General features: G+C 38.3%; 1 protein-coding gene across 1 annotated transcript; it reads right to left on the reverse strand.

Moving 5' to 3' along the window:
• Window positions 1-376: 376 nt before the first annotated feature.
• On the reverse strand, window positions 377-17,309 carry LOC140194574 (granzyme K-like). Its single transcript, XM_072251794.1, has 5 exons — window positions 17,249-17,309; window positions 5,488-5,647; window positions 4,297-4,450; window positions 2,980-3,249; window positions 377-556 (listed from the first exon to the last, which is right to left on the reverse strand). The coding sequence occupies exons 1-5, from the start codon at window positions 17,307-17,309 to the stop codon at window positions 377-379; spliced, it is 825 nt and encodes a 274-aa protein (XP_072107895.1).
• Between the last annotated feature and the right edge of the window lie 2,165 nt (window positions 17,310-19,474).

Below are 19,474 nucleotides of genomic sequence, written 5' to 3' on the forward strand. Positions count from 1 at the left end.
CTTCTGCCAATGAAGTTGCGACAACCTCTATAAAGCTCCTCCACAATCAACCGATGATATTTTAATGCCAATTCTAATTATCTCAGAATCTAATTTTCTCCACTATCTACACCTCTAAGGTTATCAATGGTGCAAAGCAAGTCACTGCTGCTAGTGTAAAATGTCACCTACATGTGGTTCAGTTCACTTTCATAACTTACATCAGAGGACAGGAATTTCACAAGGCAAGGAATTTGAGAATTATAGTTTTATTATTGCACTTTGCAGTAAAACATAATGCAATGCAGAAAAGGTAAGGATAGAAGCAAGCCAGCCCTCTAGGCCAATTAACTGGCATCAGTGTAAGTAAAGTAGAGTGAAGCAGGATTGTGATTACTCAGTACAGCTCTTCAGCATTCCTCAGCAGTAAACCAATTATAGACCGAATCCAATCAATGTATTTCTTTGTTAGTAAAGTGTACACCCCAGGCTTTTGGGAATCTGTACAGTCTTTTCCGCCAAAGGACACAATCCCAGTATACTTTCTGTCACAAATCAAAGGGCCACCTGAATCACCCTGGAAGAGAGAGAAAAAGATGAAGGTGACAATTGAGCAGAATTAGCTAAAGTGACAGACTGCAGACTGTCAGTTTGACATCACATCACAATTCATTATCCATGCCCAGCTGTACCGAGGAGGTATGAGTTTACTTTAGAATAAATGTAGGTAACTGGACTCACGAAGAGTCTTTTCGTGGAATGTTTCCGATGGCCTGGATTGAGTTTATTCCTAAATTAGCTATTGTGTAGAAAACCGTCAGCCATCTACAATCTGTACTTCAGTTTGACTTCAAATTCTGGTGGAATGCTGAAGTTCCAGTGGCGTATCTAAGGTATGGCAGGTTTTGCATGTGCCCTCAGCGCCACCTGAAGGGGGCGCCACTGAGCAGTTTCTATTAAAGTCAGACAAGCCATCCTCGGATAGTGAAAAAAGAATTTTCTTCAGATGTATGATCTGTCTTTGATTATCATGGGTGAGAAGCACTAGGATGGCCTGATTTCAGAGCATTGTGTCAGAAGACCATGAAATGTTTCTTCACAAAGAAGAAGGAAATTGGAGCTGAAAGACGTCAGAGACAAAAGAAATGAATGGCTGATGAGAACTCGAGAGAGGCTGGGTTAACAGCTAAGCAGGAAATGGAAAGAGTCATGAGGGGAACACTCGACCGTCTTCACAGAGAAGTGGATGAAAGGTTCGCTCGTTTGCACGACACTGACACTAAGTTTGGGTCCCTTCTTGATGTCGAGGGAGGGACTGTGTTATGGCGCCGACAGCAACAACCTAAAGAAGTGTAAAAATTTAGGCAAATTGTACAGCTCTGATGTTGATGGACAGCAGCTAGATGAAGAAATTTTGGATTGCAGAATGTTGCTATCAAGGCGGGTCAACATAAAAATATTAAGATCTGAAGAGCTTCTTGAATTTATTGTTCAGTATGGAGATGAGAGCGTCTTCCCCAATCTTCGCATTGCTATTCAGATAATGCTAACCATTGCAGTTTACATCGCCAGCTGTGAGAGATCATTCAGCAAGTTAAAACTAATACTTTTGTATTTGAGAGCCTCCATGGGTCAAGGCAGACTCTGTGATCTTGCTCTGCTGAGTGTAGAAAGAGAAGAAACTAAAAAAACTGACTTTGATCACATCATAGACCAATTTGCATCAGTGAAAGCAAGGAAGGTGCAGTTATAATTTTCATGTAGTGCCATAATTTGTTAATTAAAAGATTAACGAGCTTGACTTGTATTTTTGAGCTGATATTATGGTAAATTTATCTAAAAGATGGGTGTCAGATGTTTGGACGACGGCCCAATTTCAGTGCTTGCCATAGGCTCTATTTTCCATAGATACGCCCCTGGGAAGTTCAGAATGAAACAGATGTCAAATGCTGGTGTAGCTGTCCCTCCACTCTGCCACTCGACTCTCCACTGAACCCAGCTCGTGCATCTGGCCAGATTCACTTTGTATCTGACCCCCCTGCTTTTAAGCAAAACTAGTTGACACAAGAACAGTAACTTCCTTCACTGAATGGAGTCACTGGTCTGTGAAATAACCAAATAACGGGAAATGGTCTATTAAATTTCCTTTTCTTTTCTGTTGTAATCATTTTGTATTATGATCAGTTATCTTTAAACAATTTTCTTTAAATATGCTTGTGTAGTTTTTAATCATCTCTGATATTTTTCACTGTGAGCTGTTGAAGGCTGTCAGGATATTCATGGAGGCAAATCCTCAGGATCCAATTCCTGATTCTGCTCGGCGTCCCGAGCCTGGCCCACCTCACAGGGCACCTCATGGGTACAGAGTGTCAGCCAGACTGACCCACTCTGTCCCCAACTGGATGTTAGGATCAGACAGAGCACTAGATGGAGCATGATCCTTATCTTCAAATTGACACAATTTAGAATAAATTGTCTTTACATTTTACACATGTCAATACGTTCCATTTCTCTGGAATGACTCTGTTATCTTGCAACTGCCCATTTCATCATTACACTGACAGTAGACAAAGTCATAGTGAGTTATCATAGTGAGAAATCATAGTGAGTTATGTTGTCACCAAAATTTAGGGCCTAGAATGAGATTCTAGAAAATGCAAGAAAATCGTTCCTCTATAATCAACTAATACACATTTACTTATCTGGTAGTTATTTTTTTAATTCACCTTGGGATGTGGACATTGCCTGTAAATGTTGCATTTATGGCCTAATCTAGTATCCCTTAGCTTCCATAAGGTAATGCTGCACCTCATTCTGAAGAATTTTTTAATTCAACTGAGTAGCCCTTCAGAAAGCAGGTAAGAGCCAATCACAATAACACTGAGGAAGGCTGGTAAGTTTCAATCTATAGAACGCACCAGTGAATCACTGGGGTTTTTATATTTCATCCAGTAGCTTTACAGAAATGTTACTGATAACACGGCGTGACTGCATACTCACCTCACATGAATCTGCTCTGCCTTTTCTGTCACCAGCACAGATCATGTCCTGGGTTATTTCAGGTCTATGATTGTAATAATTCTTGCTGTTGCATTTTCTGCAACGAATTACCTCGACCTCCACCTCTTGAAGTGTGTCAGAATAACGGCTTGTTTTTGTTTTTCTCCATCCTGCCACAGTGCACGTTGTTCCAGATTTCATGTCAGTGATTCCTCCTTTGGGTAGGTTGAGTACCTTCACATATTGGTTGATTTTTGCATTAGTCTCGAGCTGTTGACACAAAAACATTTAATTCACGTATTTGTGCTCCTATAAGGAAGAATATCTTGAATGATATCTTTACACCTGAAAAGATTTGTTAGTTTACCTGTTTAAGTATTTTGTTTTCCAGAATTCTGTACTTTGCAGATAATCTGCTTTTTTTTTCAGATGATCAAAGGCACAGAGACTCAATTAAAAGTGACCAATAAAATTAAATATCAATTACATTTCATATGATGGAATCGATAATTTGTCATGAAAATTGTGGTGTTGGTGATGGTCATAAAGCACTAATCCTACTGTGAAGGTTCTTCACTATCTCTCTTTCTTTCTTAATAACTAAACTCCAATAAGTTAAACTTAGCATCTGTCACACTTGTAATTCAAGTTTATATTTAATAGTGTTATATTTAATAGATACAACACAGTAACAGGCTCTTCCGGCCCAATGAGCCCAGCCACCCAATTATACCCGTGTGACCAATTAACTTACTAACCCTTTCTATATCAAGGACAAGGTTAACTGTGACATTGCCCAGGCTTAGACAGCTCAAGTTCAAGTTCAATTTATTGTCATTCAATCGTACACATGTACTCAGCCAAGCGAAACAACCTTCCTCCTGACCAAAGTCACAACACAGTACATATACTGTACCTCATACACATAACACATGAAGTAATATTACCACAATTAAATTAACAAATAATAAGTTGCATAGTTAAAAAGTAAACAGTACGTGTTACTGATGTTTCATAACTGATGAGACCTGGGTGGTGGCAGGGAGTTCGGTCATGTTACAGCCCAGGGGAAGAAGCTGTTTCACATCCTAACAGTTCTTGTCCTATTTCTACAGAACCTCCTGCCTGATGGAAGGGAATCAAGGAGAATGTTGGACGGATGGGAGGGATCATTGCCAATACTAATGTTCTCCACAATCAATAATTCTCATCCAAGTCACAAAAGCCATTCAACAGTTATTGTTCAGTAAAGTAAACATTGCTAATAAGCAAATTAAAGATCTTAAACACTGCGTAAGAATGAGAAAAAATTCATACTTGCAGCAGCATGATATCATTTTTCCAAGTCCCATTGTTGTATTTTGGAAAGGGAATCTGTTTGATGATGCGCAGTCTTTGCTTACTTTTCTGATTCTGTGAAAGAGAATGTCCTCCAAGAACTGCTCGAGGAAACTGGCCTGATGCAATTGTTCTGTTACCAAACAAAAATAAAGATAATTAATCACACTTTGCTTAAAAAATAGTTTACAGAAATTCATGAAGAAGGCAACAATCAAATAGTAAATTTTATGGAAATATACAATTCAGCAACATTATATTTGGTACTTAATGTGCAAATTCCAAAAGCCAATCGGTGTCCAAGCGAGGGCCAAGACTATACTCCTGATTGAAATTGTTTGAAAGTGTTCATCAGACAAGCTGATTGTAAATTACTCCTACACTTACTTAGAGTGCTAAAATCTAGTTGTGGAACTGGTATCATACATTCAGTTACTTCTTTATTAGGTACACCTGTACACCTGCCATCAATGCAAATATCCAATCAGCCAATCATGTGGCAGCAACTGAGTCCATAAAAGCATGCAGACATGGTCAAGAGATTCAGTAGTTATTCAGACTAAGTATCAGAATGGGTAAGAAATGTGAACTAAGTGAATTTGACCGTCGAATGGTTGTTGGTGCCAGGTGAGATGGTTTGATTATCTGCTGGCCTCCTGGGATTTTCGGACATAACATTCTCTAGCTTTTACAGTGAAAAGTGTGGTAAACAAGAAAGACCATCCAGTGAGTAGAACTTCTTTCGGCAAAAACGCTTTGTTGATGAGAGAGGGAAGATGAGAATGGCCAGACTGGTTCAAGCAGACAGGAAGTCGACAGTAACTCAAATAACCACGCGTTACAACAGTGGTGTTCAGAAGAACATCTCTGAACTCACAGTATGTCAAACGTTGAAGTGGATGGGCTATGCAGGAGAAGATCATGAACATACACTCAGTGGCCACTTTTTTTAGCTACAGGAGGTACCTAATAATGTGGCCACTGAGTGTATATCTGACCATTGAAACTGAAACGTGCTGATAAAAATAAATGCCAGTTATACAGTGATACACATATTAGTGACAATGTGACAACAGTGTAAACGTAATTATTTTATGAAAGCTAGGACTGGGAGCTAAGCACTTGTATGTTAATCACAAAATTTTTTTATTCATACACCACATAGCTTACTCTTCACAGTGTGCTGCAGTTCGTACCCATTTCGGTGTGATCAAAGCACCTCCGCAATAGGGAGCATACATACAGCTCCCGTTACGTCGTTGGAGAGATACCATATAAGGTCTTGAATGCGGTTTAACTTCATGACCTCCAATAATTTTAGCTCCGGGATCTGCAATATATAGAAGATACTGAAATTTTATTTAACATGCATATTTATTCACACAGGTTGTGAACATCACTGATAGTGCCAGCAATTATTAGCCATCCCTAATTAACCTTGACAGGGATAACCCTGGAGTAGTTGTATCATGCTTTGCACAGCCATTCGAATGTACAAGAGTGTAAGAATGTACAGAGAGTAATGGATTCAGCCCAATATGGCACTGGACCGATCGCTGAAGAAAGCGGGAGTTGGGGGGATGTAAAGATATGATTAGTGGTTGGTTTCCTTTACATGTGGTGTACATTGCGGAGGATAATGTGTTGGATGCAGAGGCTGATGGGCTAGCAGGAAAGGACAAGAGGGACTCTATCACTATTACGGCAGAGGGAAGGTGGGGTGAGCGTAGATGTACAGGAAATAGAAGAGATTCGAGAGAGGGTAACATCAATAGTAGAGGGAGAGAAACCCAAAACCACATCCCGGGAATAGATGTGTCAAAGGTTTTCGGGGGGGGGGGGGGGCAGACATCTCATGATGACATAGGATTGAGACATGGAAATCCAGCTCTCCTGTAAAAAATCAGCAAAGTATGATTTAAATAAAGAAATGTTAATAAATTCTTTTTTGAAACTACTTATAAACTATTCAAGATTATTTTAGGAGATGCCTCGTAAACAGAAACAGAAGACGACTACCGTTTTGATGACACCGCGAGATGGGAAGAAAAAAGGGCCTACTACTGCGATAGAACCTTGGGCTCAGGTTGGATCTCCTTCCGAGCAGACACATTTTATCTCTGGTGTTGAAGAACAGGGGGCAATGGTGGCGACAGCTGTCCCTGGGAAGAAGAAGCGGAAATTGCACATGCGTAAAGAAGTGGGCATGCGCAAATCGGTACAAGTCGAACTACAGGAACTGACTGCCACTGAAAGTGAGAGTGATCTGGGTCAGAATCGGACTCCCCAGAGAATACAGATGAAGAAAAGGAGGAAGAAGAACAAGAAGAGATTAAAAGTAAAGGATATCATGGAGATATGAGGGAGTCTTTAGTGCAAATAATGCTTGAATTAAAAGGAATAAAAATAGAGGTTAAAAACATGAAGATTATGTTTGATAAGGCTATGAAAAGACAGGAGAAAACGGATAAGAAAGTTAAAAAGTTGGAAGGAACAATGGAGGATACCAAGGATAGAGTGGAAGAAACAGAAAATGATATTCTTGCCTTGACAATGGAAAAAGATCAGTTGTGGGAAAAAGTGGATGTGCTGGAAAATTTTAGTAAGCAAAATAATATTAAGATTGTTGGTCTGAAAGAAGGTATAGAGAGAGATAATCTAATAGAATTTTTTCAAAGATGGAGCCCGGAAAATTTGCAAATGGAAGAGGGAGATGGGTCAATTGAAATTGAACAGGCACATAGAGCTCTAAGATCAAAACCACAACATGACCAAAATCCGTGATCAATTTTAATAAAATGTTTAAGATTTCAAGATAAAGAAAGGATTCTACAGGCGGCTGCCCAAGCTGCCAAGAATAGAAAAAGGTCATTGATGATAGAAGGGAACAAAATTTTTCTCTACCCTGGCATAAGTTATGAACTTTTGAAGAGAAGGAAGAAATTCAACCCAGTGAAAAAAGTCCTATGGGATCATGGTTATCAATTTATACTGCGCTATCCTGCAACGTTAAAGAATTTTTGGTTGGCGGAGAAAAAAGATTTTTTAATAAGTGCCGGAAGGCGGAGGAGTTTGTGCGAGAATCTTTGAATATTCACCAGACACAAGAAGAAATATAGGGGAGCGAGATGGATTAAAGATGAAGACTGGGACAGGCAATAGACTTGGTGGATTTTTAAAGGCGGAAGAATATATAGATATATTATTAATTATATGATAGAGGGGAAAAATGTTTGAGGAATATTAGTTGGGAATAGTGACATTATAGTTTTTTTTATATATAATTTTTTTTGTTACAGGGAGCTGGAAGAAATATTGACTAATCGCTACGGGATTCACGTGTGCAATCGTGGCGACAGCCATGACCCACAAAATGGAGGGGGGCAATGTGGTTTTTTTCACTCACAACATTAGTAGGGGGTATTTTGTTACTTTTCTTTTTATATTTTATCTATCTTTTATTTCTTTCTTTTTGCCGGGATGATTGGGGGGGAAACACATAGCAACATGGTGAAGTTTAAAGAGATTCCCCAAGAAACTATGAGAGTTGAGATGTTAAGTAATGTTTTAGATTGGAGTAATTTTGTTAAGAATAGTGACTAATTTACTGAATTTTTTGAGTTTTAATGTTAATTGGCTTAACAGACCGGTGAAAAGAAAAAGAATTTTAACACACATTAAGAAAATGTAGGTAGATATAGCCTTCTTGCAGGAAACACACTTAAAAGAAACTGAACATCAGAAATTAAAGAGAGACTGGGTGGGAAGTGTTATTGCAGCTTCATTTAATTCAAAAGCGAGGGGAGTAGCAATTTTGATCAACAAAACAGTACCAATTAGAATACAAAATGTAATAACTGATTCTGCGGGGAGATACGTGATTATACACTGCCAACTCTTTTCTGAATTATGGACCGTCGTGAATATTTATGCACCAAATGAAAATGATGCAAAATTTATACAAGAAGCCTTTTTGAATTTGGCTGATGCACATGATAAAACATTAATAGGTGGAGACTTTAACTTTTGTCTAGATCCAGTCTTGGATAGATCAACCAAAGCTGTTACAAAATCGAAAGTAGTAAAACTAACCTTATCATTGATGAAAGATCTAAATTTGATTGATATATGGAGAAGAATTAACCCCAAAGAAAGAGACTATTCATTCTATTCTAATAGACATAAAACTTACTCAAGGATAGATTTTTTTCTATTATAAATGAATATTCAAGAGAGTGAAAAATATGGAATATAAAGCGAGAATATTGTCAGATCACTCTCCTTTATTAATCACAATAATAATGACGGATAAGGAAGAAGCGACTTATAGATGGAGATTTAATTCAATATTATTAAAACATCAAGATTTTTGTGATTTTATGAAAAAACAGATCCAAATTTTTGGATACAAACTCTCATTCAGTTGACGATAAATTTTTATTATGGGATGCGATGAAAGCATATTTGAGGGGTCAGATAATAAGTTATACCTCTAAAATTAAGAAGGAATATATGGTAGAACTAGACCAATTGGAAAAAGAGATTACAAAATTAGAAAAAGAATCTCAAAGACATAAGATAGAAGAAAAATGAAGACAACTTGTCAATATGAAGCTACAATATAATACACTTCAGACATATTGAACGGTAAAAAGCAATCATGAGAACTAAGCAAAGGTATTATGAGTTAGGTGAGAGATCAAAATTCTTGCTTGGCAGTTGAAAACAGAACAGGCTTCCAAAACGATAAATGCAATTAGAACAAGTGCAAATAAAATTACTTATAAACCTTTAGAAATTAATGAAACCTTTAAAAGTTTCCACTCTGAATTATATCAATCCGAATCACAAAACGATGTTAATGAGATAGAAAGATTTTTATCGCAAATAACTCTTCCAAAATTGAATTCGGAAGAACAGAAGGGATTAGATATGCCTTTTACATTAAAAGAGGTTGAAGAAGCTTTAGGATCACTTCAAAGTAATAAATCTCCAGGAAAGGATGGTTTTCCACCTGAATTTTATAAAAAGTTTGAAGATTTATTAATTTCTCCTTTTATGGAGTTAATACGTCAAGCGGAAAAAACACATAAACTTCCAGAATCTTTCTCGACAGCGATTGTAATAGCCAAAAAAAAGATAGAGATCCTTTAAAACCAGCATCATATAGGCCTATTTCTTTGTTGAACACGGATTGTAAAATAATAGCAAAAACGTTATCTAGTAGATTATCTAAATATTTACCAAAATTAATACATATGGATCAAACAGGATTTATTAAAAGTAGACAATCGGCAGATAATGTAACTCGGCTACTTAGTATAATTCATTTGGCACAAAAGAGGGAGGAAATGAGTATAGTAGTAGCTTTGGATGCAGAAAAAGCATTTGATAGATTGGAATGGGATTTTTTATTTAAAGTATTAGAAAAATATTGGTTAGGAGTACCTTTTATAAACTGGATTAAAACCTTAAACACTAATCCTAATGCTAAAGTAGTGACAAATAGTCAAATTTCAACACTATTCCAGTTAAAAAGGTCAACTAGACAAGGTTGTCCATTATCACCTGCTTTATTTGTATTGGTGATAGAATCATCAGCAGAATTAATTAGAATTGATTCAAATATGAAGGGTTTTAGAGTTAATCAGGAGGAATATAAGATTAATTTATTTGCTGATGATGTTTTGATTTATTTAACAAACCCACTGCATTCGTTATGTAAACTATCTTCTAGATTGGAAGAATTTGGGAAAGTATCAGGGTATACAGTAAATTGGGATAAAAGTGAAATCTTACCTCTTACTAAAGGAGACTATAGTCTAGGGGTCGCCAGCCCATCGATCGCGATCAACTGGTCGATCTTTGAGACTTTCCCAGTCAATTCCGAAGAAAAATCAAAAATAAATGCACAAATACTGTGGTAATGTGAGCATTATAAAAGTACGTAATACTAATTAGGATAATGGTAATATAGCAATATTTTCACTAAAAAACTGTTTGTAAAGAGAGATTGTTTCCGGGTTGCGGGGTTTTAGTTCCGTTCTTTCTGCCCAGCGCGCATGTGTGTAGTTCTCCCTCCATGCACCGCATTTTCAGCGTAGCCTGTGCTGCATCAAAGTGACCAATCAGATTAGGTAACAGTACAGACTGTCGCAAACATCAATATACGGCAGTGTCCCCTACCTCCGGGCTGCGAAGCATGCAGGGGTGCAGCGGTAGTCGGGATGCACACAGCACAGCTTTAGCAAAAAAGCCGAAACAAACAAGCTAATTAATTAGGTGAATGTCAGCTCAGATCAGAGGCGATGCAATTGGCACTTGCTCGTGATATCCTGATAGCATAGCGGAGGCTCCATGAAAGAAGGTGAAAACATACAAATTCCATCCAGAATAGGAAGAGGAATTTCTATTTACCTTGGTGAAAGACAAGTGTGTATGTATGTTGTGCCACCAAACACAGGCACTGACTAAAAGAGGGAATCTGGAGCAGCACCGCAAGACCAACCACCAGGAATATAAAGACACCTACCCCCCAAAGAGTGCAATTCGTGCCTGGAAAGTTGAGCTGAAATCAGGGTTGAAGGCCCAGCAATCGTTTTTCACAAATCATACTGCTCAAAATAAGGCTGCTATTGAAGCATCATTTTGTGTAAGCCACCTTTTGGCTAAACACAAGAAGCCTTTTACAGATGGCGATTTATTCAAGGAAGCAATGGCCATTACCGCAGAGACTGTTTTTAATGACTTTAAAAACAAAAATGACATCACAACCGCTTGGCCCTGCAACAGTGACAAGGAAGGTAGAATCACTGTCAGAGGACGTGGATCTATTTATCATTCTGTGAATATTTTTTCACTACATTTCGATGAATCCCTGGATGTAATGCGAACAGCTCAGCATGTTGTATTTGTCAGAATGTCTTTCCAGGATTTTACAACAATGAAGGACTTCCTCACTCTTTTGCAATTAAAGAACGAGAGGTGAGGATATTTACAATGAGTTTAAAAAATATGTCCGTGAAAATGACATCCCCATTCATAAACTGGTGGCAATTACTACTGAAGGGGCACCACCAATGCGCGGTGTGCACATTGGTTTTATAGCAATAGAAGTCAGTGCTTACTTCAGATTAACTTATCTATGTGAAATTGCATTTTCACAGATGAAAATTATTAAATGTAAGTACAGGAGCTGACTTACTGACAGACACCTCACTAGGGTTGCCAACCTTCTCACTCCCAAATAACGGACAAAAGTAACAGTCAAATCCCGGGACATTTGTGTTTGCCCGAGAAAGACTACCATGACCATGAAGCCTTGCGCGGGCACCTGTGTGCGCATACGTGATGTGCCAATTTTTTTTTACCCCACAAATCGGTTTTGGCTTAATTTTCATTATTTCTACTTTATACAGGCTGTGTATTTATCATATCATTTCTGCTTTTTCTATATGTTACTGTTATTTTAGGTTTTATGCGTTATTTGGTAGGTTTTTTTTGGGTCTGGGAACGCTCAAAATTTTTTTCCATATAAATTAATGGTAATTGCTTCTTTGGCGTAAAGCATTTTGCCACGAAAGGTTTCATAGGAACGTCCTACCTTAGCGGGGGAAATATGGGACAGTTGGCAACCCTACACCTCACAGACGGTCTCAGTCTGGCTGTCTGTAGTTATGAGCCAAATTTCAGGGAACTAGCAGAAAGTATTCAGCCCCAGTCATCACACTGAGTGCAACAGTCAATTTTTATTCATTTATTTTTCGTGTTGAAATAAAATTAAATAATGAAACTTAGAATTAAAGGTGTGAAGTATTGTAATATTCTTAAAGAAAGACAGCTATGGCCTGTTTGATATGCTAGTTACAGTGTTTTCTTGTTTGAATTAATTTGAAAGTTTGACAACAGTATTTTGTGTAATTCAAATACGATTCGCCCAAATAAAAGGCCTCAATTGGAAGTACAATCTGAGCTATGCTTTCTCTAAACAATTTAGTAGGTATATCTTGCCTTTCACTAAGGTCGAGGTAGGTGATCTTGGGCTTAAAAAGCTTGGTGACCACTGTCAATGTCGTTTAGCAACCCAATTTAGATGGCCGATAAATGGTATAAAATATTTAGGTATAAGAGTTGATAATGATATAAAGAATTTATATAAATTTAATTATTTACCACTATTGAAAAAAATTCAAGAAGATCTTGCCAAATGGATGATATTACCAATAACATTAGTGGGTAGAGTCAATGCTGTAAAAATGACTATATTTCCTAGATTAGAGTATTTATTTCAAACACTACCAATACAACTGCCACAGAAATTTTTTCAAGAGTTAAATAAACGTGTGAGGAAATTTCTTTGGAAAGGTAAGATGTCAAGAATATCGTTGGAAAAATTGACATGGAAATTTGACTTAGGAGAGTTACAACTTCCAAATTTTAAGAATTATTATAAAGCAAATCAACTTAGATTTATTGCATCTTTTTTTGACGAATGAAAACTGGCATGGTTTAGAATAGAATTAGAGAAGATAGGAGAAAATACACCCGAAGATTTTATTTATAAATAGGAATCTAAATGGCTATCGGAAAAGAAAGAATCTCCTATATTAAAACATTTGATCTATGGAATAAGATAAATGTTGATGATGAAATAAAGAAATCTTTATTAGCAAGGAGACCTTTGATTCAAAACAGACTTATTCGTTTTACAATGGATAATCAACTTTTATATAATTGGTACCAAAAAGGGATTAGATGTATAGGAGACTGTTAAGAAGGAGGTATATAGATGTCACTTGAACAATTAAAAAATAAATATAAAATATCAAATAACACTTTCTTTTGTTACTTTCAATTAAGGGCCTATTTAAGAGATAAACTGGGTCAAACAATGTTTTTGCTGAAACCTAATGAAATTGAAACTTGAAATCAAAAAGGAAAAATTAAAAAATATATTTCTTTTACGTATAATCTGATTCAAAAACAGACACTTAAACAAGGAATCCATAAGTCAAGACAAAAATGGGAAATGGATTTGAATATTGATATTGATGAACCAAATTGGTCAAGACTATGTCTTGACAGTATGACAAATACAATAAATGTTCGACTCAGATTGGTACAATATAATTTTTTACATCAATTATACATTACACCGCAAAAAATAAATAGATTAAATTCAAACTTATCTGATCATGTTTTCGGTGTAATAGTCATAGTCATAGTCATAGTCATACTTTATTGATCCCGGGGGAAATTGGTTTTCATTACAGTTGCACCATAAATGATAGATAGTAATAGAACCATAAATAGTTAAATAGTAGTATGTAAATTATGAAATAAGTCCAGGACCAGCCTATCGGCTCAGGGTGTCTGACCCTCCAAGGGAGGAGTTGTAAACTTTGATGGCCACAGGCAGGAATGACTTCCTATGACACTCTGTGCTGCATCTCGGAGGAATGAGTCTCTGGCTGAATGTACTCCTGTGCCCACCCAGTACATTATGTAGTGGATGGGAGAAATTGACCAAGATGGAACGCAACTTAGACAGCATCCTCTTTTCAGACACCACCGTCAGAGAGTCCAGTTCCATCCCCACAACATCACTGGCCTTACGGATGAGTTTGTTGATTCTGTTGGTGTCTGCTACCCTCAGCCTGCTGCCTCAGCACACAACAGTAAACATGATAGCACTGGCCACCACAGACTCGTAGAACATCCTCAGCATCGTCCGGCAGATGTTAAAGGACCTCAGTCTCCTCAGGAAATAGAGACGACTCTGACCCTTCTTGTAGACAGCCTCAGTGTTCTTTGACCAGTCCAGTCTATTGTCAATTCGTATCCCCAGGTATTTGTAATCCTCCACCATGTCCACACTGACCCCCTGGATGGAAACAAGGGTCACCAGTACCTTAGCTCTCCTCAGGTCTACCACCAGCTCCTTAGTCTTTTTCACATTACAACAAGCGTTCGACCATCACTTCCCGGGAGATCCAGACGGCCGTGCACCTGCTGCTGCCCGGGGAGCTGGCCAACCATGCCGTGTCAGAAGGGACAAAGGCAGTGAACAAGTACACCAGCTCCAAGTAAAGCTCTCAAGTGCGATGATCGAAAACATAATCAAGAAATTGGTACCTTTTAACATTCTACTTAGTCCTGTTCCAAAATTCAACCTTTTTGGATAAATTTAAGAGTTTTATTGGAACAAGTTATTGGAACTCAACTTCCACATAACCCTATATTATTTTTATTAGGTGACATTGAAGGGATAAAACCGAAACTTAAATTGGATAAATACCAGAAAGAACTTATAAAAATTGCATTGGCAGTAGCCAAGAAGACTATTGCAGTTACTTGGAAATCGGATTCGTATTTAAGTATAGATCGTTGGAATAATGAAATTTTTAGCTGTATTCCACTTGAAAAAATTACTTATAATATAAGAAATAAATATGATACATTTTTCAATATTTGGTGTTCTTATTTACAAAAGATAGGATTGTGTATATAGGTGCTCCGATGATAAAGATGTTGGTCCTTTGGGGAAAGAAACAAATAAATATATTAAATTTATTTCGAATCCCATGGAGCATGTGGAGACCTTCCAATATCCAGGCAGTCTTTTTTTCTTTTTTTTCTTTTTCTTTCTTTTCTTTTAGGTAGGGGTATGTATCGGGGGGAAGGGGGGAGGGTAGATATTATTATTCCATGTAACCAATTTTGAAAATTCAATAAAAAAACTTATTAAAAAATGGTGCTCGAGGGAATTTGGGGATTAGCAATTTCCATTTAACAAATGACTTTGGTTACAAGTGTTCGTATCTGAATATGAATTGTGGATTTAATTTGGAGTGCATCTCTGAACAATGGGTTCATAAAAGTCATGAATCCCAGACCAGACAATGTTGATAAAAATTCATTAAAATCAGATGTCTGTGGTGAGCACGCGATTGGAAGGTGTGAAGTTTGTGCATAGTTTCAAAGAAAGTATTGTCCATATATTGTATAAAGTTGTCCTTTGATGTTGAGCACGTAAAATATTGGCCTCATGTTGGGCCTGGTGACCTTTCGACCAAAAGTGTCCCTGTATGATGCCTGCTGTACCTTGTTTTGTCGAGTAAGGAAGCAGCTTTGTATCTACCAGTAATTTTCTTCAGTGATTTCATTCACGCAACAACATTTGGTGTCAGGAGTGGGATACCTTCCCAACCCAACATGTGGCCAGCGATTTTAGTGGTCTATGTCGGTGAGTATTTTAAAAAATAGCACTTACACTTGGATCTGTTCAGGTCGGTGGTACACAGGAACGAGAGAAATCACAATCACGCAGAGCTGAACTGGTAGCTATAAATGTGGTGTGTGCGTGTGCATGTTTGTTTATGTAAGAAACAAAACTTTGTATGTTAATTTGGTGAGACGAAGCCACCAGTTGCGTAGGGTGGTTATGGACGGTTCGCGACGCCAGAGTTGGGGTGTGGAAACTCATTCGTTCGGGGAGCTGCATTTCAGCCCACACGTTTTGCGAGTGTGATGGAAAGGAATACAGCAAACGTCATGAGTTCAGGTGCTCAAAAGTGGCAGATTGCGGAGTACATACTCTGCGGTTTTAAGTAAGTGCTGTTCAGCTGGTACCGTCATTTATATTTCGCAAAGTGTGGGAATTATTGTGGAGATATTTCAGGGAGAGGTTCACCAGATGCACCCTAAAGATATACAGATGTTGGTAGAAGCGAAGTTACCAAGGAATACGTGGAACCGTACGGCACAGGGGGTGCGGGATTGTCCATGGGCAACTACCGGAAACGCCAAGCAATGAAGAAAGATATTGCTCTTTTAAAGGAGAAGTGAGGCAGCGACTGGGGGGAGGTGGGAATAACCGGGGAACGATAATGGCAGTGAGCTGATGAGACAGCCATGGAAACATAGAAAACCTACAGCACAATATAGGCCCTTCGGCCCACAAAGCTGTGCCGAACATGTCCCTACCTTAGAACTACATAGGCTTTACCCATAGCCCTCTATTTTTCTAAGCTCCATGTAGCCATCCAGGAGTCTCTTGAAAGACCCTATCATTTCTGCCTCAACCACCACCGCCGGCAGCCAATTCCACGCACTGACCACTCTCTGCGTAAAAAAACTTACCCCGACATGTCCTCTGAACCTACTTCCAAGCGCCTTAAAACTATGCTCTGTCGTGCTAGCTATTTCAGCCCTGGGGAAAAGCCTCTGACTATTTACATGATCAATGCCTCTCATTATCTTGTGCACCTCTATCAGGTCACCTCTCATCCTTCGTTGCTCCAAAGAGAAAAGGCCGAGTTCACTCAACCCATTCTCATAGGGCATGCTCCCCAATCCAGGCAACATCCTTGTAAATCTCCTCTGCACCCTCTCTATGTTTTCCACGTTCTTCCTGTAGTGAGGCGACTGGAATTGAGCACAGTACTCCAAGTGGGATCTGAACAGTGTCCTATATAGCTGCAAAATTAAATTCAACAGCTTCTCATTAATCCTTAACATAATAGTACCTAGTTAAAAATTAGATATTACGAAGTAGATTTACAGGCAAAATTGATAGTGGTACAAGGAGACACAAGAAACAGCAGATGCCACAGACTGGAGAAACAATAAGCCGACACTTCTACAATTTCCTTCCCTCCATAGATGCTGCTTGACATGTTGCTCAATGAAATTTTGTAACCATATTTTATATAGTTGTCCTCTCCAAATAAGAAATAAAATTACAAGTAAAAACAATGAAGTAGACATCTATTGGCATATATAGAAGATAAATATTGTAGCGAAAACAGAAAATGTACCATAAACATGAACCATAAACCATGCTTATAATGTGCATCATAAATTAAATATAACAAAAATAAATGCTTTCATGAATGGGAAGTATTTAAGTATTCAGTATTTTGCTACTTACACACTGGAGCTAGGAAGATGACAATTAACAAAACAAGTGGATTGTACAGTGAAGGATTCATTATTGTTTCTTCTGTGATAACACCAAAGTTATTGAACTTATAATGAACTAAGAGGGAAGTGGTTTATTTATCTCAGTGTCCCATCAACACCCTAAACCACTAATGAACATGAGGATTTGCAAATCTACCGTTCTGAATCAACATCAGTTATGGAAAGTCACATGAAGGCGTCAAAGTGAAACATTTTTTTCAGCAAACATTATGGGTTTCAGAAAGGGATTGCTTTTAATTCTGATGTCTATCTCTTTACATTTCATTGAAATGCTGTATCCTGATAACATGTAGAAAATATTTATTCAGATCCTATGTGAATGCATACTAAATGATGTCTTAAAAAACCAATTAAATTTGAGAAACATCATTTGAATATGCCACTTTATTGCATTTACTTGCAAATATTGACAACCCAAAGCCAAATGATATTATTACACTGAATTAATATAGATGGCGTCCTTTTGTTCACAGATTTGTGAAGATTGTAAAGAGCAGATGGCAATATCCATCACCCAGATGGTAGTTGAGGATATATTTGTTGGAATGAAACGGCCAACAACACCAGACATCAAAGATTTTGCTTTCTGAATACTATCTTATGGATTTTGGGTTGCAGATTATGAAAGTCACCATGAAATATGCCTAACATGCAGCATTTCTTGAAATCACCTATATTTGTTATTTTTGTTCAAAGGTTTCAAAGGTACATTTAATGTCAGAGAAATGTATACAGTATACATCCTGAAATGCTTTTTCTTCGCAACCATCCACGAAAAGAGGAATCCCCCAAAGAATGATCAACAGTCAAATGTTGGAACCCCAAAGTCCCCCCCAGTCCCCTCCCTCCCGCACATGAGCGGCAACAAGCAACAATACCACTTCCCCACCGGCAAAAAAAGCATCGGCACCTGCCGCCGAGCACTCAAACGTGAGAAAAGCAACAGTAAAGACACAGACTTGCAGTTACCCCAAAGACTTTGCGTTTCACCCGGTATTTGACATACCACAGGCTCTCTCTCTCCCTAATAACAGAAAAGGTGGTGTCTCTGTTTTCACAGCAAGTGGGGAGATATAACAAATAACTCACTGCTGTATGATGTTAAAAGTCCGTTATGTCGCTTTTTTTTCGAGCTCTGTGCCCAAAGATCTGGGCACACAGCCATAGATATCCCGACTCCCCAGACAACACACAGGTCTCCTGCCGTGATACCGACCTTCGATCCGCCTGTCTCCAGAGCTCTGAGATCCTAGGCTTCCAAAAACTGCGCTGGACTCTTAGGCCGAGCCCTTGGCATGCTGAACAACAACAACCGGTTATAAAACCCTGAGAACGGGTCCCATTCCCACAAAAAACCATAGTCAGCATTAACTCCAAGTCAAGGTCTTCAAAAGAACTCTGAAAGGGGAAAATAAAGATATTAAAGAGCTGCTTCTGAAGACGCAAGCAAAGGAGTTGCCGTTTAGCACCATCATCACTCCACTCCTCTCTGTCTTCATTAATCAAGACAGAATAACTGATGTCAAGATTAAGAAAGCTGTATTTGTCGTATTTTTAACAGTCATTCAATGGCAGGCATTTTGAAGAACGTCAACATCTCAGTGACACTTTGCCTTCTGTGGGCAAGCCATTTCTGGATCCACAAACCAGTGTCCCCTTGGATCCCATGCCTCCTTACTTTCTCAATAAGACTTGCATGGGGTACCTTATCAAATGTCTTGCTAAAATCCATATACACTACATCTACCGCTCTACCTTCATCAATATGCTTACTCACATCCTCAAAAAAATCAATCAGGCTCGTAAGGCATGAGATGCCTTTCATAAAGTCATGCTGACTATTCCTAATCATATTATGCCTCTCCAATGTTCATAAATCCTGCCTATCAGGATGATCTCCATCAACTTACCAACCACTGAAGTAAGACTCACTGGTCTATAATTTCCTGGGCTATCTCTACTCCTTTTCTGGAATAAAGGAACAATGTCCGCAACCCTCCAATCCTCTGTGCTTTCACCCTTGAACATCTGTTTCCAATTTACTGGGAGACAATTTAACAAATGTGGTAAGCCAACCCTCCTCATCTTTCCTGATCTATGTGGAGCTGTTAAAATTATTGCTGCAGCTTGGTTGTCCCGTTCCTTTCTTCCATTTTCGAGCTGGATAGGCTCC

The sequence above is a fragment of the Mobula birostris genome, chromosome 3 (genome assembly GCF_030028105.1).
Source record: "Mobula birostris isolate sMobBir1 chromosome 3, sMobBir1.hap1, whole genome shotgun sequence".
NCBI classification, from domain to species: Eukaryota; Metazoa; Chordata; class Chondrichthyes; order Myliobatiformes; family Myliobatidae; genus Mobula; species Mobula birostris.